The sequence below is a fragment of the Protopterus annectens genome, chromosome 9.part0, assembly GCF_019279795.1.
Source record: "Protopterus annectens isolate FY-2018-M chromosome 9.part0, PAN1.0, whole genome shotgun sequence".
Classification (NCBI taxonomy): domain Eukaryota; kingdom Metazoa; phylum Chordata; order Ceratodontiformes; family Protopteridae; genus Protopterus; species Protopterus annectens.
This window is the reverse complement of record NC_056743.1, coordinates 1,159,695,760-1,159,718,546: the sequence shown is the minus strand read 5'-3', so window position 1 is coordinate 1,159,718,546 and position 22,787 is coordinate 1,159,695,760. Positions and strand designations below refer to the sequence as shown.

The window sequence follows — 22,787 nt, the reverse complement described above, 5'->3', positions numbered from 1 at the left end:
TCCTACTCACTTCTTCTCTATCTAATAAATTTGGCTCAAACTAAGTTGTAGTATACGTGCCCTTGCCAAAAACATGAGGCCTTTTATAATTGTCTCTCATCCACCTCCAAGTATACACTCTGCTTTGATAGGATTCCTAAAAATTCTTGTGTAATAGAAAGTGACATTTCAATACTTAGTGACTTTAAAATAACCCCCCTCGGTCCTGCAATTAAGTACATTAAGTTTCTTAGCATACCTGAATTTCTTCTAGGTGATCAAGAAGCAGTGTGACCCAGTATCACTTCATATGCTACGCCATCCATGATCTGCTAAATACATTTCAGACCAAAGTACTTAATTATATCCATGTCAGCCCACCTAGTATCAGAAATGACTATGCAATCACAGTCTAGTGGCACCACAAAAAAAAAAAACAAAAAAAAAAAACAAACCCACCTTCTACAACATAGCTATAAGATCTCCTCAAGTTAAATGCAACAATTTCAAAACATCTTTAATCCTTTTTGTCTGGTCTGATTTCTATCGAGTATTAACCTCCATCTTTCTTAATATCCCAAACCCACCTTACCCACTTGTATAATTTTTTTTAGGTGTTGTCATTTGCTTACCGGGACAGAACATCTGAACTTACGTCCCATTTTCACAGGAGGACCGGAGAAACAAAGCTCCATGAACAAAATTACAATACCGCATTTTCTTGTTACGAAATAGAGTAAAAATTACAATAGCACAGTTGCATTGATGCAGTAAGAAAAACATTTACATATCTGTGAGAATTGACATTTTTTAAATTACTAATACACAGTTTGGGGAAAAGAAGAATTCCGTACATTACTTACAGTGTAGTTAGTTGACCTTAGGACAGAAACACAGGGGTGATGCTGAAGAAAAATGAGGAAGAAAATTTTGAGATATGAGAGATACATAGATAGTGTAGTAGTATGAAATGAGGTAAGAAGGGGAAGAATAAGTAACTGAAAGCGGTGGAGTGCTGTAGGTATAATTATTATAGTTTAAATTGTTTTTATTTACTCAGAGTTTTTAACCATGGGAGAGTCCTGATCTCCATGAATCTTTTTCATACTCAGCCCAAGACTAATGTCTGGTTAATACTTGCATAAATATCCACATTTGATTTAGCTGACTAGTGAGCTTAGCTGACCACTTAAATCAATAGACTCCACCTGGGCAAAATGGAAACAAACCCAAATTCCAAAGGACCAACTTGCATACATTGGTATTCATAACTATCTAATGAAATCAATCCAGTTATCTAACATATGTGAGCAACATCCAACTCCTATAGTGATCACAACAATCTTTCTAACATTCTAACATTCTCTACAATGCTGAGAAAGGTAACTTGACAGGTTCTCTCTTCCTTGGCTCCACTAAGGTATTTGAAATCATTAATCACACACTACTCCTAAACTCCTTTACCTTCTATAGTTTTGCCTCCTCAGTGATTAATTGGTCTGTGAGCTACCTTTCTCAAAGACCCTCATTATTAGATCTAATAATGCATCATCTAGCCCCAAGTAAATCACTGCAGGTAGGAGTCCCTTAAGAATTTGTCTTAGGCCATATCCTTTTCAGCCTGTTTATCAATTACTTTCATGTGGACATCCACATATGTCATCCTATTGTTATACTGATGCCTCAGTCCTCTTCATACCTATATCTCAACTTCTTAGTTCAAGACGACTGGACAAAGCCTCACATAATGGGGAGACAAAGGCCCAAAAACAGGGACAAATTTTAAATGTTGCTCTTATAAATTTAAAAAGTTGCTAGAATAAAAGGATCTGTCTTAGCGTGCATTTTTCAGGACATGAGGTCTGAAACTCAAATGCATGTCATTATTTATTGATTACAATTCTCACATCACCAAAATTTGCTAGAAAACCATAGATTTTATGAGGAACAGACTAAAAATATGAGGCAAAAATCCAGACAGTTGAGAGGTATGATCCTGAATAGTTTCATCTACTCCTTAACAACCTGAATGCTGGTTGCAAACAAAACAGCTTATTTGAAAATTTTCAAAAAGTTATCTTCAACAATCTGATGACTGGTTGTAAAACAAACAGCTTATTCAAAATGGTCTATAAAATTATCCTCAATAATCTGTTTTTCTTTTTGCAAACAAAACGATTTAGGCAAAATGCTAAAAAATAACTGTAGTATTTTATCTCACAGCAGAAACTTAAAATAATATCCTTCTTGCCTGCACCACAACATTTGAAAAATATCCACCTTCAGGCACATAATCCTTACTCCAGAACCATATTTTACAATATTATTTTACAATATTTAACTTAAAAGCTTAAAGCAACCAGTTCCTTTTCAGATGTAGGAAGATATCCCACTATCTTACAGACTGAGTCAAAGATAATGTGGAAGGCCTCTGCATGGCAAAGGTTGCCATTGAGTGCAAGCTGGGGGCAATCACTGAATCCCTAGCAATGTAGGTATCTTTCAGGAGGTCTAGATCAGACAAATGATTAGTGCCAGAACCATGGTCTAAAATGAAATGAGAAAAAATGCATTATCATACCCTTTGGGAAGCCAAATACCCCTGAAAATTACATCAATAGCACACCCCTAAGAGTAGTCTCAGATATAAGATCTATAGGTACACAGATGGATTGTAGTCTGAACTTTGACCTCCATGTCCACAGTAGTGGTGAAGTCCTTCTATGTGGCACAACTTATGAGTAAAGGTATGGCATCCAGAACCAAGGACATTATAGTTCCGCTGTACTCAGCACTCAGTAGACTAACAATTGAGTACAATGCATCATTTGACATGTACTTGACTAGGCCCTACATCAGCTGGAACAACCCCTGTCCCTTTACTCTGTCTCCTACCAACTATTAAGGGGTGACCTACATAGTCAGCGACTGAAACAAAATGTGCTGGGGAGACAGGAATGTGTCTAAGACATCGCCCCTTCTTTGGAACAAGCTTCCTATTCCTATTAAGCAGAGCTCTTTCCTGACCCTCTTCAAATGAAGTTTGGATCAATGGATGGAGAATCACAAATTCACACTTAAGGCATAGGCAGAAATCATGCTATCCTCTTGTTCCTAGGGACGATATATTGGATACAATCAGGTTATACTGGTTAGTCTTGTAAGGGCTCTTAAGCCATTAGCCTAGTAATCGCTTATGAAGCTATAAACCTGATAATAGAGCTGCTATGGACAAAACATTTTACTAATTATTTTAAATTTATCTCCTCTTACTTAGACCTCAAAGAAAAAAAAATTCTCAAGTACAAACTATCTTCAGAAGAACCTGCCATTTATTTTTCCCATCCCCAGTACAATGAACATCACTGTCTATCTCTCAAATGGGCAGACTGGTGTGCAGAACTATCCTATCCTACTAACTTTTATTCAGAAAGCACTCTATAATGATTCTCCTCCATTTCTATAAACAATACTGCTTCCAAAATCCTCATAATAGGAACTGTGATCTTATGTCTGAGATGCTGCAATTCTACAAGGAACTAAGAATACCATGGCTTCCACAGCACATTCCTTTTCAGTATCTGAGCTCTGACTTCTTGATTCCCTTCTAAATAACACTGGGGAAATCCACGCTAACAAGAATTTAGACTGATATTAACTAAACATCATAAAAAACAATAAATGCTCTTGCTCCACATTTTACCTTGAATTTAGTAGTCACAAGATAAACCAGTTGTTAGTTTTACAATACTAACTACTATAAATCTTTTGAGTAAACCACATTTGGCATGTAATCATTATATGCATTTGCATTAATAATTCATATACATTTCCTGCTGTCTCAGTCCTACTAGTGGAATCTGGAGTGCTTGTTTGGCTTGCTTGCTGTACTCTGCCTGAATATTTCTGATCTTTGTCTGCATTTTATTTTTCCAACCTGCTCGCCCAACAGGTTTTGCATTCTTAGACTTGGTGGCTTTTGAGTTGCCCACCTCTACAGTAAATCTGATTTTGACAATCTTCCTGGTCCCATCTCATTAGCTCATTCTCCTGAGTACAGAGAGAGATCATTTGGGAAGGCCTACCCCCATAGTTTCTTGACCTTGAATTATCTTCTGTTGCCTCCCTTCCACCTTAACTTTAAAAATTGTACTTTATTCAGCTGCTTTTACTGTATTTATGTTTCTTACTACTTTATTACTTTATTTTGCTTTTGCTGCTTGTTCTTAAAAGTGTTCAATTGCATTTATTCTTCTGCATTTATTGTCACTTGTTAATAGCCTGACTAAATTATAACCTTTATTCTAAGCCTCTTAGTTTTGATTTAAGCACTTGGGTTTCAGGCCAGTTTTTTATATTAAGAAGGTGTATAGTCTACACTCGTGTGGCAGGTGAGGTAGCTTATATGCTTCTAAGTCGAGAACTGCTAGTTGAAGGCTTAGTGTGTCTGTTATTCTAAAAGTGTCTTGGTTCTGGTTTAAGCTCTTGAGCTTCATGTCAGTTATTTTACATTAAGAAGGTTTGTGGTCTACACTCTTGTGGGAGGGGAGGGGAGCCTCTGCCCTTCTGAGCTGGTAGTTGCTGGTTGAAGGCATATTGTGCCTGTATATTTGATTTTTTGTCTGAAATTATTGCACTTTGTTTGCTGTAGCATAGACTAGATTCAGACCTGCTGAATCTAGTTCTGTTTGTATAACTTGAGAACTAAACCAGGACATCTTTTCTTGGAGAGGCCAATTTGACACAGAAGATTTGGTGGCAAAGTTCAATGTGATACAAGCACTAAGAATGATGTGTCAAGTGCCATACAGTAAAGACATGAGCATAGCAGCAATAATATTGATATTATAGCCAGCTGAAGCAGCAGCAAATGAGAAAGTAAGCAAAAAGAAACAGCTTTATACTGTGTCATGACATTAGCAGCCATGACACAATGACCAGCATAGGCAGATAGGCAGCCTGTTGTGTGCATTTTCACCAGACTTTATACAGCATACAACGTCTGTCTTATGACTGAAACAGTAGAATACTCTTTTTTACTTTCATTAATCAGCAACAATCCCATTGAAGCACATTTAAATAGTCATATGCAGCATTATGAGAAAACTGCTTTGTTTTATTTTCACACGACTTCTTAGTTTCTCCCCAAAATGACTCTGTTGACTTATTTTAATGTTCATTAAATTGCCCTTTTTGTTTATGTCTGGCAGTTAACACAGAGGATTAAGTCTGTAGTCAAGGGTACAAGGTTCGATTCCTTCCACCTGTGTACTGTCTGTTTTTTAGCATGTCCCTTGCTCAGAAAGTCTTCCTGCATCCCTCCTGAAAAGATTTACCTGTATCTAGTGCCTAGTTAACAAAGGTATAACAAATGCAAAATGTATGTTACCATTGCACATTCTCCTGTATTAAAAAAGCATAACATTGCTCCTCTGATTAATAATTAATTACTTATAAGGTCAGTGCATATTGAGTTGTTATTCTTAAACATTGATAAGTTATTCTAATGGTAAACAATGGGTTACGAAAAATATGATATATATTGGCTATTTTATTTGTTTGTTAGCAATTTTTAATAAAGAATTTTGAAATACTTGATTTAAAAAATAAGCAAGCCCAGCACAACAGGACCCGGAAAACCAGCAAAATTACGTGTTGAACCGACTTTATTAGAATATAAAAAACAGAATAAAACCAAGCGCTTTCGCTCGGTTATTACCAAGCTTTTTCAAGGTAAAATAACAAACACTTGCTGATTCAGTACAGGTGATTAAATACTAATTTCAGCCATCACATGACCCTCCTAATTAACCAAGTTCAAAATGTAGCTGTGAAATACAGCCATAACATACTCCAGATTACAAATAAAATATGAAAGAAATATGTATAAAAAATATATATAAAAATAGTACAAACCAGTACCAATACAGTAAATGGTCCATTGTTAAAATTATAAAACTATCCAAATATAAAATGAAATGTATAATGACAATATAAATATAAAAAATGTATAATAAATATGTAATAAAATTTATATGTGCCATATGACCAAATCTGACAAAAATTTATATTAATAATCCTTTACTACCAATTGTGACCATTTTTAACCCAAAATACAATAGCTTAAAACACTATCTATATTTGTAGTCAAATTTGTAATCAAGTTTGTTTCGTGTATAAACAGGAGTAACATATAATAAAATGATGAATAAACAATGTGTCAAACGCCATCTGAGGAGAAGGGTTTACGAGCACCTTAATGACATTGCTAAGGGTAAAGAAAGTAATGCCTTTTACAAGCACTCCCAGGTTTGTAACAACATGCTTATAAAAATTTATGGTTTTGGAACAAGTATCACCGGACATTAGAGGTGGCAGCTAGGGAAACTAGACTGGAGTACCGAGAATTACACTAGCAGCTGAGATTAGATTCAGCAAGGTTTCCTGGCTTGAATGAGAATATAAACATCAACAGTGTCCTAAAGTTGAGAAAGGCCTGTTTGTAACACTCTTTACCTATGTTTGACACATTGCTTATTCATCATTTTATTATATGTTACTCCTGTTTATACACAAAACAAACTTGATTACAATTTTGACTACACATATAGATAGTGTTTTAAGCTATTGTATTTTGGGTAAAAAATGGTCACAATTGGTAGTAAAGGATTATTAATATAAATATTTGTCAAATTTGGTCATATGGCACATATAAATTTTATTACATATTTATTATAATTTTTTATATTTATATTGTCATTATACATTTCATTTTATAGTTGGATAGTTTTATAATTTTAACAATGGACCATTTACTGTATTGGTACTGGTTTGAACTATTTTTATATATATTTTTTATACATATTTCTTTCATATTTTATTTGTAATCTGGAGTATGTTATGGCTGTATGTCACAGCTACATTTTGAACTTGGTTAATTAGGAGGGTCATGTGATGGCTGAAATTAGTATTTAATCACCTGTACTGAATCAGCAAGTGTTTGTTATTTTACCTTGAAAAAGCTCGGTAATAACCGAGCGAAAGCGCTTGGTTTTATTCTGTTTTTTATATTCTAATAAAGTCGGTTCAACACGTAATTTTGCTGGTTTTCTGGGTCCTGTTGTGCTGGGCTTGCTTGTTTTTTGGTTTGTGCCTGTTTTTTGGATTTATTGATTTAAAAAATGTCTAGACATTGTTATCCAAATAATTGTGCCATATAGCCATTAACTCATAGTGTTCCATAAAATCAAGTTGTTTTGTAATATAAATAGTTATTAAAGTATTTTATTTGCACAATTACTTTCAGTTCGTGTTTAGAAATATTTTATAATGCAGCCACCTAGCCTGGCATCCTCATTGGTCAGTAAAAGGTTTTGTTTTGCCTTGCTGACCCACAATGTCCTCTCTATCTTTTCTGCTGACTTGTGTTGCTTCTTGAATGGAGAATGCTAATAAGTGTGTGAAACAGACTAAATGCCCGTTGCTGTGTCTTTGCCCCTGTGTACACTGCATACAGGGTAATACCTTAAATATACAGAACTCAGAGGTGCTATGCATGTTTTTATTTTTTATTTTTTTGTTTACAAAATGTGTCTGTTGTACACTCAGTTACACCATCCCGTATGTAACAACACAAGCTCACATGTATCAGTAACATATATTCTACAGAAAGTATAGTAACTTTGGAAGGTCCAGCAATACAGCATGCAGATAAAATAATAAGACAGAATAAAGGATTTCAGTGAACAGTTGAAGGCATGTCACAGACGTCAAAGATTAGACTTGAGGAACATTACAGGGTGATGAGAATTCCATGCCTCAGAACCTGTTCCTAAATACCGAATAGGTGCTGACAGATGAAACTAAAGAGGATGTCAAAACAATGGTCCCATTAAACTAGAAAGTAAAAGGTATCCCTAGTGCCTGGTTGAGGAAAAGAAGAGCAGGTAGGAAAAGGTGAATTAAGGACAATATTATAATATAATATATAATATACAACATTCATTAACATGGAGTAGGTAAAGTGTAGGCATGGAGTTAATATTGTACATTAATAGGGCCCTAGAGAATGAAATGTGTGACCTGCAAGTAGTGTTTATGGATGGAAGCAGTAACAATTCAACCATAACAGAAATATGGCTTAAATGGGACAGGGATTCTTTTAATTAATTACTGAAATTAAGCATGCCTAGGAAGGACATGGAAAATAGGACAGGGTGGTGGTGTGTTTTTGTTTATTTCATTTTTTAATAATTTAGTTACAGAATGAACAAACTGATCCCGAAGAACCTTTTTCAGTTAACACATGGGTTTATGTCCAAATAGATTACAGGGATGGACTATGTCAAGAAGAAAGAAAGAAAAAAAAAGGGAAGCTGAGGGGACTGACTATAGTTTACAGATAACCAGAAATAGGAATGAGAGCTGATGAAGATGGGAGATTCAAAAAACAAAGAATTATGTGGCCTCAAAAAGACATAAACACACACACGTGTGTGTGTTCATAATGGGTATATGTGCCTGTGTGTATCTGTTTGTTTGTTTCTTTCAGCTTTTCCCAGTTAGAGGTCGCCACAGCAGAACTCCGGTCCGCTAATGATTGGCAGTAGATTTTGACGTGCTTGCTTGCCAGGCCTAACGCACAACCTTCAACAAAGGAACGCCCCTTCATGCATGTCACCACACAGAAGTTGCTCTAACTGAGAATCGAACAGGCAACGTCTAACTGTGAGGCGACAACGCTACCGCAGCACCACCATCGCAGTATCTGTGTGAGTGTATAATTACACACACACACACACACACACACACACACACACACACACACACACACACACACACACACACACACACACACACACACACACACACACACACACACACACACACACACACACACACACACACAATAATCAAAATAAAAGGGTAGATAAGTTAGAGTAACCAAATTCAACATATGTGATACGATAGTAATGACAATTTACAGTCCAAGTTTTATTTTCCCACTTAAGATGAATGCCAGATTATCTGAAAGTGAAAGAATTAAGAGTTATTATTAAATGCTGACATTTTATGGGAGTTATGTTTCTCAAAAAAGCATTAAAGGGTGTACAAAGCTGAGAAAAGGTATAGCCATATGGCATCTTAATTTTCAAAAAGTTATCTGGAAGGTACTCACTTTCGGAATAAGAAGAGGTCAGTAAATGGTCTGCACATAATCTGAACAACATGAAAACTCAATACCCCTGACATGGTCTTTCAGTGCATATCCTCCACAGTAAGCATCCCTGAAGTCCAACTGTGTTATTACCAGTTCATTCCACATCCCCTGCCACAGCATGTAGAATCGTCTTATCCAGTATTTAACCTCTTTCCCAACAATGTCGGTGCTGCTATCATCGGTGACCCCCTACATCAATGCATACTTCCATCAATGCACACCAACACCTCACCCTACCACAGTGCATGATGTCCAGCACATGTGGAAACTTTCATTCATGCAGGATGTGTTCAGGTACAGCTTATCAGTCATGCCAACTCATGCTGGTCTCACCCATATGGGCAGAATGAATTTGGTAGAAGGAAGGGAGCCTTATGGTAGGTAGCTATAGGGTACTGCACCACAGCATGTTTTTCAACCCATGAGCAAAACAAGGAAAAAAAAACTAGTACTGGGGTTTGGGATTACATGATGGTAGAGTTCAACATATGGGAGGAAGATGTGTGAGAGGAAGCTCTGATCGGTGTAAGGACCTAACATCAATAGAGTTCTAGGGGCTGATAAAAGAAAGAATGTGCCGTGAAAGCAGAACATGGATTAAAAGAAAGGAATGTGGTACATTGAGCCAGTGAGCACTGCAAATATGGGAGAGAAAACAGAGTATACACCACAGGATAATAGATAGGAATGATAAAGGTAAACATATAAGCATTTGCTACAAAATAGACAACTGAGGCTATCCATCTAACCTGGTGTGATGGACAGCTGAGGCTATCCATCATAGCAGGTGAGAACCAGAGATAAAGCTATCTTGATGGGTAAAGGAATGGAATATTATTTTACTCAGATATGTAGGGATATTCAGAATGGCTTATTGAATAGGATGTGTGGTAGTGATATGAGGAAACATAAGTCCTAACTGTTGCACTGAATGAGTTCTGTGTCTTAGCATTCACAATAGAACTGTAGCATAGTCTACCAAGTTAGTAATGGAAGGTGAGTAAAGGTTGTGTTATCGTATCATCTGACATGATTTAAACTACTTTATTAAGGGAAAGGAAACAGCTGTATTATTTAGCTTATGGAAAAAAGGGTACCCGACTTTCTGGGTGTCTCAAAACTGAACCACTACATAGTCTATAGACAAAACAGAGATTCACATAAGTTAAACACATTACTGTAGCCAGTAATATACATGTACCATAGCATGCACTCAAGTTAGACTGAGTTATTTATTTTGTGCAATAAGACATACTAAAACTTAAAAGAAAAAAATGGCATACTTAAATAGTTTCTGTTTGTCTGGCTATCCATCCATGCTTATGGATTATATCTGACTTCTATAACATTGGAGATACTATTTACTAGGATGTTTCCAGAAACTGATATATTTCTTTTAGACAATGTGACGTTGTATTGTTTGTGAAATGCTGACAAAGGTGTTTGTGTGGAAGATGTATTAGGGAGTATTCACTGATGCCTGCTCTTGAGTGTTCTAGGAGGCTGAGGTATTGATTTTTTTGTGGTATCAGTGTGTGGCAGCTTAGTGTTGTCAGTATGAGGATGTTGCATTCATGTGGTGGGGTAAAACAGCATGATGAGCATTGCATGCATGGGTTTTCAAGAAGACTGTCTCTCATGTATAGATAGCTACTAACAGCTGTGGCCTTAGGTCAACTGGTGCCTTAGGCAAAAGGGTTCCACAGCGCCTCACACCACACCACTCGGTGCCCCCATCCTGGTCTACATACAGCAGATAAATACAGGAAAAGAGCCCCTGCTAGAGTGGTGCCCTAAGCTGCCCCCTAGTTGGCCTATGCCTAAGGCTGGGTATGGCTACTAAGCATGCAGTCCAGGAAGCCATTAATGTGCCTAGCCCAAATTTCCAGTTCCCCTGTCTGGTTAAGCAACTTTCTCAAGGTCGCAGAATAGGCCAGTAAAGACTGAGTCAATCACACCCTTTACCAGAGGGAGTAGCTCATTAATAGGTCCTTAATCCTCTATGACAACTGTCAATCACACCCTTTACCAGAGGGAGTAGCTCATTAATAGGTCCTTAATCCGCCATGACAACTATCAATCACACCCTTTACCAGAGGGAGTAGCTCATTAATAGGTCCTTAATCCTCCATGACAACTGTCAATCACACCCTTTACCAGTGGGAGTAGCTCATTAATAGGTCCTTAATCCTCTATGACAACTGCTAGACCAGTTAAATATGTATTAAGTAAATTAAGCAAGAGTTCATTACAAGTGAGCATGACAGAATTCTTAATGATGTCTTAAGACAGCAAGTGCTAGAAGACTGGCAATAGAAGGGGAGTTAGTCTGCTGTTTCTCCATTCTGTTGAGTAGTATTATATTGTATAGGAACTTATGGAGAAATGGAAGGATAAAACATGTAGACTAGTGCAGCTGGTAAACTAGTTTACGAAGGTCCTTTCTGGTCCTTTCAAGTAGTGCAAGTCTGCACAAATCCTTGCAAACATGTACAAACAAGAGCAGACTAGACAGTCACCCTTGAGATGAAGGTAGCAGGATTTTGGCAGTAAAGACCTAGGGAAACCTTCACAATCAAAGACTTTGGGCAGAATGCCCATCTATCAATCCCTACTGCCTGATCAACGCTAACATTTTCAGCCACCAGAAACTTGTCAGATACTATGAAATTAAAATAAATAAGCTCAAAATAATTGAAAACATACATCCAAATAAAATATTTCACATTTAGATTTTTGGAGCATAATGCTTCAAATAAGCTAGAGACTTGCTTAGATGAAAACGAGCCTATCACTGCTATTTATAAAGTTGGGGCTGTCAGGTGATTGCACAGAATAGCCTGTCAAGGCTTGTTACCAGGATATGATTCCTAATCAAAGCTACTGTTTCTGTCCATTAAGAAAGTGTAGTAAAATTTAAATAACAAAGTTCAAAGTGGTGGGAGGTAAGCATCGACATCTGTGCAGTAACTGAGACCTTGTTCAAAGTTCCAGAGAGCACCCCTGCAATACCAGGCTACAACTCCTACCACACTTTTTGGCCACCAAACCAGAACCGAAACACTAAAGGTGGAGGAGTGTCCATATTCACCAGGGATATTCACACCACCAGGCTAGTTGCCCAACACAATGCGTCTGAAATTCTTCAAGTGCACCTAACACTATGTAAGACTGCAATCCAAATTGTAGCTTGCTACAGATCCCCCACCATACCCCAAGATTCACACTACACCTTTCTAAACATATTGGAAAATATTAAGATTCAACATAACACCCTAATACAGGGTGATTTCACCTACCCTGCCCTTAACTGGGAAAACTACTTATGTACCAACACCTTTGCCCAGCCATTCTTGGAATTCATAAATTCCAATGCCCTGGATCAACTAATACATAGTCCCAGCAGGGGCTCCAATATCCTAGACCTGGTCATTACCAACATGGGAAATCGATGCTCCACACCTATGGTCACCCCCTCGTTGGTCAGATCTGACCATAAGCTAATCACCCTTGATATCCACATCCCTTCCCCACCCCCCAGTAAGGAAACCTTCATAAAAAACTTCTCCAAAGCCAACTTCATGCTACTCAAGTCATAAGTAACAAACTTCATGACACCCATGCAGATGGGAACTGAAAGTCTGACTGCTCAATCCTACACTAAGGCACTGTACGAGCACATCCACTCATGCATGAATTGTGCCTTCCTAAATAGAATCAAGATGCTCTCCTCCAAAAAAAGGAAGCCAATCTGGTGGTCCCCTGCCATAAACAAACTATACAACAAAAGGAATAAACTGTTGCAGAAAAGAGGAAAATCCCAGGATGCAAAAAACTCCCTTACCAGCCTCAGTAAGAAGCTGAGATCCCTCACAAAATCCTCCAAAGCTAGTTACGAAAATAAAATTGCCAAAGATTCCAAAGACAACCAGAAGGCATTCTATAGCTATGTCAAGAATCTAAATGGCAATGCTCAGATCTGCTCTGAGCTACAACAGAATGGCATTAAATATACTGATCCCAAGGATATTGCCAATATCCTGGCACATCGATTCAGTGCCAACTTCACCCCCTTCTCACCCCCTAAAGGGCCCATCTAAATACCAAAAGATTGCCAAATTCCAGTAATAATGGCCACACAGGTAAAAAAACACACTCTCCAAAGCTAAGAATACAGCATCCATGGGACCAGACAACATCCCAGGCTGTGTACTACATGAACTACAAAATGAAGTGGCACCTCACCTAAGTGTCATGTTTAATCATAGCCTCATCTCAGGCTTTGTGCCCACTGAGTGGCGCAAAGCTGCAGTTATCCCACTCCACAAGGGGGGATCCACCTTCGATCCTAGGAACTACCACCCCATCAGTCTGATGAGCCTGATCTACAAGGTCATGGAATGTATTATCATGAAACTTATAAACAAAGACATTGGCAACCTTCAAACACTGAACCCCACCCAGTTTGGGTTCGTGAAGGGCCAATCTTGTCTCCTGAACCTGACTGACTTCTTCAAATCAGTCTCCAGAGCTGTGGACAAGGGTAAGGCAGTCCACACAGCCTATCTGGACCTCACCAAGGCCTTTGACACCATCTCCCACTCTGGAATCATAGATAAACTTACTAAACTGGGCATTAATCCCTATGTCACTTGATGGGTTGTAATCTGGCTTACTGACAGAACTCACTCTGTAAAAGTAGCCAACTCCAAATCCAGCTCCAGACAAGTGACAAGTGGAGTACCTCAGGGTTCAGTCCTGGGATCGCTCTTGTTTGCATCTACTTCTCTGAAGTACAGGCCAACACTAAGGGACTCTGGCTAACAAAGTTCGCAAATGACTGCAAACTGGGAGCCATTTTTGAATCCCCAAATGATGTGGATATTCTACAAAAGGGCCTTACAGAAACAGATGCATGGTGCCAGAGCCATGGGCTGAAGATCAATGCCAAGAAATGTATAGTTATCCACTTTTGGAAAAAACATCTACCCGTGAATTACCACATAGGTGGCAGTACACTAAACACTGAAAGTGTGATAAGAGACTTAGGGACACAGGTGGACAGTGGTCACACCTTCGATAACTACATCACCACAATAGTCAGGAAATCCTTCTATGTGGCACACCTCATCACTAAGGGCTTTTCATCCAGAAAAAATGAGGTCATTGTCCCACTGTACCCATCCTTCATTAGCCCTATTATAGAATACAATGCCCCATTTGGTATGTACCTCTTAAGACATCTGCAACAACTGGAAAAGCCGCAGAAATACCTCACTAAAAGAATCACAGGCCTAAAGCAGATGCCCTGAAAAACTCCAGCTATACTCTGTCGCATAGCATTTACTCAGAGGCAATCTCTGCTTAACATACAAGGCCATGTCAAACCCAAAGCTGTTGGACATACTACACTTAAAGAAATCCCAATCCCTCAGAGCCACATGCTCCAGGGATCTAAACCTTATCATCACAATGAACAAAACATGCTGGAGGGATAGGTTCCTGACCAAGAGACTCCCCAGACTCAGGAATAGACTGCCCATACATGTCAAACAGAGCACCTCTTTGGCCCTCCTCAAAATGAACCTTGACGATTGGATGGGAGATAGGAAATTCACCCCGGGAGTCACTTCAGTCGCCCTGCTAGATAGGGATCCAGGGAAGTAAATATTGTGGGAAGAAATAGCCAGGGAATTGTTATAGCTAGGCTTGTATAGGCCCTAGGGCCGATAGCCTAATACCAACCTATGAACCTATGAACCTATGTGCAGAGTGTTTCAGTAGGGTATAGCCTGTTACCCACCTCACCCTTATAAGCTCAGAGGAATCAGACAACTTTACTGAACCGCTATCTGTCAAGCTTTATTTCCAGGGATTTGCCCCTTATCAAAAATAACATCTCTAACTAATAAATGCATCCATTCAGAAAATCCATTTTCCAGGTCTCATGCAATTGTGACCATCCACAGTCAGAAAATAGTAGATATGCAAGTATACATAATAACTCTAAAATGTAATATCATATGAGCAAGATTGCCAGGAAGCCCTATGCTATAATACAGGTCCTGTCTGCATTGAGAAAAATATTCATTTAGATGTTTCTGCTGCTCTTGGAAGTAAATAATCTTTTTCACAGGTATATGAAAGTACACTGCCTTAGATATATATATGGCTACTTTTAGTTTGTTGAAAGACCCACATATGGGGGTGTTTGACTTTGTTTCAAGTAACATGCATAACATGCAAGTTCCTTACATGTTTTTCATTGTTATATTTGAAGCTACATGGGCAAGTCACACACTTCTGCTTTTCATTTTAGAGTGTCTGAATAGTCTTCATTTTTCTTCTTTGTGCAGGACTGGTTGACACGATATGGTTACCTCCCAGCATCTGATTCAGTGACAGGGCAACTGCAAACATGGGAGGCTGTGACCAGTGCCATCAGAAAAATGCAGCGGTTTGCTGGCATTGAAGAAACTGGCATCTTGGGTAAGTGAGGAAGATAGAATGGTACAGAGAATATTATAATTTGCATGTTTGTGTATACCAGTGCTGTTGTAAGTAGTACAGGTTAGAAATGTAACTTATTATAAACTCATATATATCTGTTTGTCCTGATATTACCTATTTCATCATTTTAAATCACGTTATGGGTTTATGCGGCTCCCAAAGTGATGGTGAGCAGAGCAACCTATCGAAGCTGAAGTTGAACTGTGGGGTGAAGTTAAAGTAGTGTATTGTGCCTTTACTGTTACCCGTCAGTGCACAGAAGAAAGTTCTGCATTAACAGCACATAACAGGGATGGCCATTATTGTGTATCTAGCTGAAGAACTTCCAGAAGGCTGACAGATCCAGCAGGAATCTCCAAATTAGCACCACTGAAGTGAAAGAGTTAAGATAAAGGTAAAACATGTATCCCACTAAATCAAAACACCAAACGACCTCTCTACCATCAACATGATGAAGACATGAAGAATGAGATGTTAAAAAGTCATGCTAGTTTGTGGATCTGTGAAGAATCTATCAACAATCACAACTGAGTAAATGGATCACTGCAATTTGTCGGTCTATCTGCTATCACATGTAAGTCTTTGAGATCCCTATACTCTTGTCTGTGGATGATGTAGCACAACTGAGTTACCATAAAGATGGTTTACTGTCTCAGAAGTTTGCTACTTCAATACAGTGGTTATAATAAATGTGGTAATAATGGCACTTGACTTCCAGATTCTAGGTCTAGTTTTATATATCCTGTATCCTTATATGCATAAAGCAAAAGTCACATAACCTCTTTGTGCTCTCAGGTCAACCTTCTAAATGTGTATCAGGTGAACAGAATGAAAAAGAACATCAAGTAAATCAATAAACTGCGGCTTTGGTGATACTGCAGGTGTGTACTTTACATAATCAGGATGAAGTGTTCACACTTCTGCACTTTTCTGCAAAACAATCTAGGGAGACAAAATCGACAGCATAAAGCACTGGAATAACCTATAATGGTTCAAGTGCTAGATCTGCAGTGGTGGTGCTGCAGTAGAGATATCACCTCACAGTAAGACGCTGTCCGGTTCAATTCTCAGCTAGAGCGTCTTCTGCGTCGAGACATGCGTGAATGGGTGTACCTTCGTTGAAGGTTGTGCGTCAGGGCTGGCAACTCGGCATGTAAAAATCAACTGCCAATCATTAGCGGATTGGAGTTCCACTGTGGCGACCCCTAACCGGGAAAAGCCGAAAGACACAACAACTAGCAATGCTAAATAGGTTAAGCTTCATGGTTATAGAGTGTAGCCACTCCTAAGGAAAAGTTAAAACTTTAAAAACAGAATTCAAAAAGCTGCAGCTTGTTTTTTTTTTTAAGTGAGTTGTAACACTGATTAACACCCATCTAAATATATTAGAATTAACATTTTCCTTACAGTGTGCATGTGTGTGTGTGTGTGTGTGTGTGTGTGTGTGTGTGTGTGTGTGTGTGTGTGTGTGTGTGTGTGTGTGTTTGTGTGTGTGTGTGATTGCAACAACTACTTGTTTGTGCCTATGAAGGATATTAGGAAAGGCACAACAATCTCAGTTTTAACTGTGTCAAAATCACTGCAAATATTCCATTAAATAAAACATGAAAGGTATATGTGTATCTTCCCGAAATAATATGAAACAGTGTGGGTTGTGTGGCACTAATAGGGCTAAACACCAAGACAAAAATCACATAAATTTGTGAGACCCCCTTGTAGAATAATCACTATGCTGTAGCTAAATCTTGATTCAGGGAAAGGCCATGTTGTACTGATATGGCATAATTTGAAAGCAGCCTCATGAGACACCATCATTCAAGCAACAGGGTATAATTTCCCATCTATCTCAGATATGAAATTGTGGCTGTCAGGCCTTACACCCCCAATACTTTACTATTCAGTCAGTGCACAGAGTCTAAGAGTAGAGTAAGACTCCAGACAGCCAATATGTCTGCCGAGCGATCCAGCAACAGCCGGCAGGGGCGTGCATGAGAGCTCCTAAAACTACTCTTGCACGGACAGTGTTAGGTTATGCAAATTACCTCATTTGCTGCTGAAAGCTATGCAAATGAGGTAAATTTGCGATCCAGGAAACACTAACCTGTCCTAGTAAGAGTAGTGTTATTTGCAGAAATGTACTTCGTTGGTAACTGAGTACCATTCTGCAAACAGCAAAATGGAGCTATGACAGCTCCAAATAAAGGATGCATCCAGTTGAGGAAGCATGTCAACAGCCAAATATAAGGCCATTGGCATTTTTATCCATTGCAAAATAATAAAAAATAATTTTTATCCCCCGATCTCCGATGTTTAAGCATAGCGCAGCGCAAACGTGCGGCGCTCTAAAAACCAGAAAAAAAAGAAATAAAAGCTAAAAATAGGCATTTTATTCAAAATATTCATCTGCCATGCAGGTGAATGGCAGGCTGAAGACAACATAGATACTGATTAGTGGTTGCTAAGGGGGGAAGCTCAGTCTGAGAGATGTAACCAAGCATTAGTAGGCAATCCTATGCAAATGAGGATAAGGATAGTGAATCCCAATTTTCCCTGCCATGTGAACCATGTTCCTAGAGTGTAAGAGTAGGATTAGGGGAGTAACAGAGTAGAAGATAGGTGACATCATGAGGGCGTATGTATCAAAGACTGTAAGCTTATTGGAGCAGAGTGGCATGTGTTTGCTGTGAGTAACTCAGGACTTGGAAGAGGCGTGTCTACAGTTGTCTGAACTGAAACCCAGAAACCGAAGGTGTACCCCGTGTCTATCAGTAAAGTTTCTTGCAAAGATGCTTACACTGTGTGTGCGTGTGTGCATGTCTGTAAACCTGTCTAAGCCTGTGTGCTTGTGTGTGCGCCCGTGTAAGCCTGTGTAAGGCTGTCTAAGCCTGTGTGCATGGATGTGCACCCGCCTAAGCTTGTGTAAGCCTGTGTAAGCCTGTGTGCGTGCATGTGCACTTGTGTGTGCATGTTTGCGTGGCGCTGCTCCCTGTGGAAACAGAAAGGGAAACGGAAGGAAAGGTAGTAGTAGAAAGTTAACCAAGGAGAACTAGCAGAGCTGCCAGGTGAAATCAATCAGAATCAGCCAGTTACACAGGCAGTACACTAGCCCAGCCCAGCCCAGCACTTAAAACTCTGCAAACAACATTCCCCCATGTTTTACTCAGAAACACTGCAACACTGCAGTATACACAGAGAAGTGAAAATTTAAAAAGCTTAACTGAGACAAAAAATGTTAGGGGCTGCCATTGCTATTATAAGGCAACATGTGCAAGATGCTGAGGGTGGTGCCATAGCGAATGCTGCTGAGCAACCCACAGTGAGGAGACGGAGAAGAGTGTACAGACCCAAGGTAACCTACCAGGGGCTACATGAGCTGGAGATAGTGGAGCGCTATAGATTGGACAGAGAGCTCCTGGAGCAAATTGTTGAGCTGTGCAGGCCACGCCGCACACACAGAACCAACAAAGGGGAACCCATCCCAGTGGAAACCAGGGTATGTGTTGGCCTAAGAATACTAGCAACAGATACCTTCCAGAGACCAACTGGTGATATGATGGGGATTTCACAGGCATCAGCATCCAGGGTACTGCACCAGTTCTTGAATGCCATGTCAGCACATGTCAGTGATCATGTATATTTCCCCAATTCCTGTGAAGTATTGGCCAGCAATATGCATCTCTTCCAGCAAATAGCAGAATACCCTGAGGTAGTGGGTGCAATCGACTGCATGCATATACACATCAAAGCACCAGCTGGTGAGTGGGGTATGGCCTACATCAACCGCAAGGGCTACCACTCCATCAACTGCCAGGTCATGTGCGATGCCCAGGGCATAATACTGAATGTGTGTGCTGGCTGCCCTGGAAGCTACCACAATTCCCATATCTGGCATCTGACGCAGCTGTACCAGACATTTGCCGATGGGGATATCCCTGACAGTCACTTAGTGGGGGATGCTGGATACGTACTCGAGCTGTGGCTGATGACACCCATCAGCAATGCACACACACCTGAACAAGAACTCCATAATGAGGCACACGCACAAACACGAAATGTAATTGAGCATGTGTTTGAGATGCTCAAGTCATGGTTCCGGTGCCTGGACACATCTGGTGGAGCCTTGCAATACTCACCAACTACATGTACCCAAATTGTCATGGTATGTGCCATGCTACACAATATGATCCTGCAAAAACAGCTGCAGCAGGAACAGCATGGGGCAGGGCCAAACAGCCCCCCACCATTGCCAAGGCCTGCACAGGCACAGCGTGACTCGGAGGAGGAACAACCTGAGCTTGCTGCAGTAGGCAGAAGGAGGTGTGCCCAGTATGCCTTGGCCTTGGCAAAGAGGCAATGCATAACACATACACTGGCTCAGTAGGAACCCTGGAAATTATACCTCTCTCTGACTCGCACATAAAATAAAAGGGATACATAACTTGACACTAGCTGTTTTCAAACATGTATAGGGAGTGTACTATGTGCATCCGACATAGGCAGCCCTGCAGCACCACCTGAGGCATGATTGCCATGTTTTAAGCAATATAAAGCAGTGCTAAGCAGCTTTTACCACTAATTAGTATATGTAAACAAAATTGCCCGCACTAACTAGCGCAACGTCGGGCAACGTTGAGCAATGTTGAGCAAGGTCGGGCAAAGTCAGGCAAAGTTGAGCAAAGTCAGGTAAACATGCTCATATTTGCTTTACTGTTCCTTAAGCAGTCTGGTCTGCCCAGCATGAAAATAAAAAGCAGTGACAGGGCTCGAACCCAGGATACTGTGCACTATAGTCACAGTACTGAACCACTAAGCCATGACAGCATTTCACTAGCACAGATGCAGCAGGACAATTGTACACTAATGCAAACACAAAGAAATGCTGTATCATGCCCCTAAAGAGGCATATGGGTAACCTCCCCCACAGGTCTATGCAGACAGAGAACAGCAGGCCAGGCGGTGTGATGTGGGTTGGGTAGGCTATGAAGTCGCAATCTAATATACGTGACATTGGATGCCAAGATCTGTAGTACAGTAGTATGCCTCAAGCCAGAACAATAGGCAACAGTACAGACTGAAATGGTGTACTTTACATAGCTGTGCAGGCCTAGCAAATGTGTAAGTGTCAGGTGAAACCCTCATCCTATGTACACCAACAGTAACAATCAGGTGTGCCCCCGGGTAGAAATGTACAAAGAATAGCTGTCCCCCCTGTATGTAGAAATGTTGATAAGTCTATGCAAAGTGTCTCATGGAAGCCCTGCAGGCACAGCATGATCCCTGTTGATTTATGACACAAAGGTGAGCCCTGCTGTAAAAATACAACTTGATTTTCCACACACATATAGTATAACTGTCTATACCAGTTGTGCTCACACACTTCAACAAATGTAGTGGATTTCATTCAGCATCACACTGAAAGGTCATACTGGGCATGCTCACACAGGCTAAATATGGAGGTGATAATAAGGCATCTATGGACAAATGTGGATAGTCATCTCTACTTCCAGAAACACATTCACAAAGTGGTCAGAAAATCATGCTATGTGTTCACACAAACTGCCAAGGTCTGTGAATGTAGGTCAAAGGAAGTTCCCTCTACTCATCAGTCATCAGACCCATCAGAGAGTACCACAACACACCTGCGATGAATCTGTCTAGGCACCGTCAGCAGCTGGAAAGACCACTGAAGTACCCCAACAAGAGGATTACTGGCCTCAAACAGTTGCCCCATGCAACAAGACTGAATTTAACCCAATCTGTACTCTGTTGCATACTGTCTACTTAGGAGATCTCTGCCCAACAGACAGGTCCATATCATGGCAACACTCAGATCTGTTCTGAGTTACAGCTCAATGGCACTAAATATACAGACCCAACTGATATTGCCAACATCCTGGCAGATAGGATCAGTGTTAACTTTACCCCCCTCTCGCCCATGAAAGAGCACATCTCTATAATGGAAGACTGCAAAGTTGCTGTCATCATGGCTGCACAGGTAAAAAACACTTTCCAAAGCCAGTATCACAGCAGCCATGCGACCAGATAACTTCCCAGGCTGTGTTCTACACAAACCACAGAACGAACAGGCACCACACCAACATACCATGTTCACTCATATCATAGCTTCACCTTAGGCTTTATGCCTGCTGAATGGTGCACAGCGACGGTTATCCCACTACACAAGGGTGGAGACACCATGGACCTCAGGAACTAGCACCCCATTAGCCTGATGAGCCTGCTCTTCAAGGCAATGGAATGTATCATCATACAACTTATAAAAAAATACATTGGTAATCCCCAAACCCTGGACCACAACCATGTTGGGTTTGTAAAATGCAGATCATGTCTCCTAAACCTGATAGATGACATTGAAGCAGTCACCAGAACCGTAGACAAGGGTAAGGTGGTTCGCACAGCCTATGTAGATCCTGCCACGGCTTACAACACCACCCCACACTCTGGAAATATAGATAAACCCACTAAATTAAGTATAAATTGCTATGTCACAAGATGGGTTGCCAACTGGCTTACTGACAGAACACACACTGTGAAAGTAGCAGACTCCAAGCATGCCTTTGGACCAGTCACAAGTGCAGTACCACAGGGTCCAGTCCTGGGTCTTGTCCTGTTTAGTATCTACTTCCCTGAAGTAAACTTTAACATGGAAGGTCTGTGGCTACTGAAGTTTCCAGATGAATGCAAACTAGGAGCCATAATTGTAAACACTAAAGATGTGGACATCCTACAAAAGTGCCTCACTGAGACAGATGGCTGTTTTCAAAGCCATGGGCTCAAACTCATTGCCAAAAAGTGCATTGTCATCCCCTTTGTTAAAAACTCTGTAGCCATGAACTACAACATCGGCGGTAGTATACTTAACACTGAAAGTGTGACAAGAGACCTTGGATCACAGGTGGACAGTGGACACAACTGTGATAATCACATCCCCACAGTAGTCAGGAAATCCTCCTATGTGGCACACCTCATCACAAAAGGTGTCTCATGCAGAATAGAAGAGGACATTGTTCCCCTCTACTCATCACTCACTAGAACCATAATCACTCACTAGAACCATAAT

General features: G+C 40.1%; 1 protein-coding gene across 1 annotated transcript in view; it reads left to right on the top strand.

Annotated features, from left to right (window-relative positions):
- LOC122811893 (matrix metalloproteinase-17-like) overlaps nt 1–22,787 on the top strand; it is a 609,760-nt gene that overhangs the window by 56,622 nt on the left and 530,351 nt on the right. Inside the window, exon 3 of the mRNA XM_044084040.1 lies at nt 15,556–15,688. Within this exon, the coding sequence (XP_043939975.1) occupies nt 15,556–15,688 (133 nt within the window). The remainder of the gene's footprint in view (nt 1–15,555; nt 15,689–22,787) is intronic.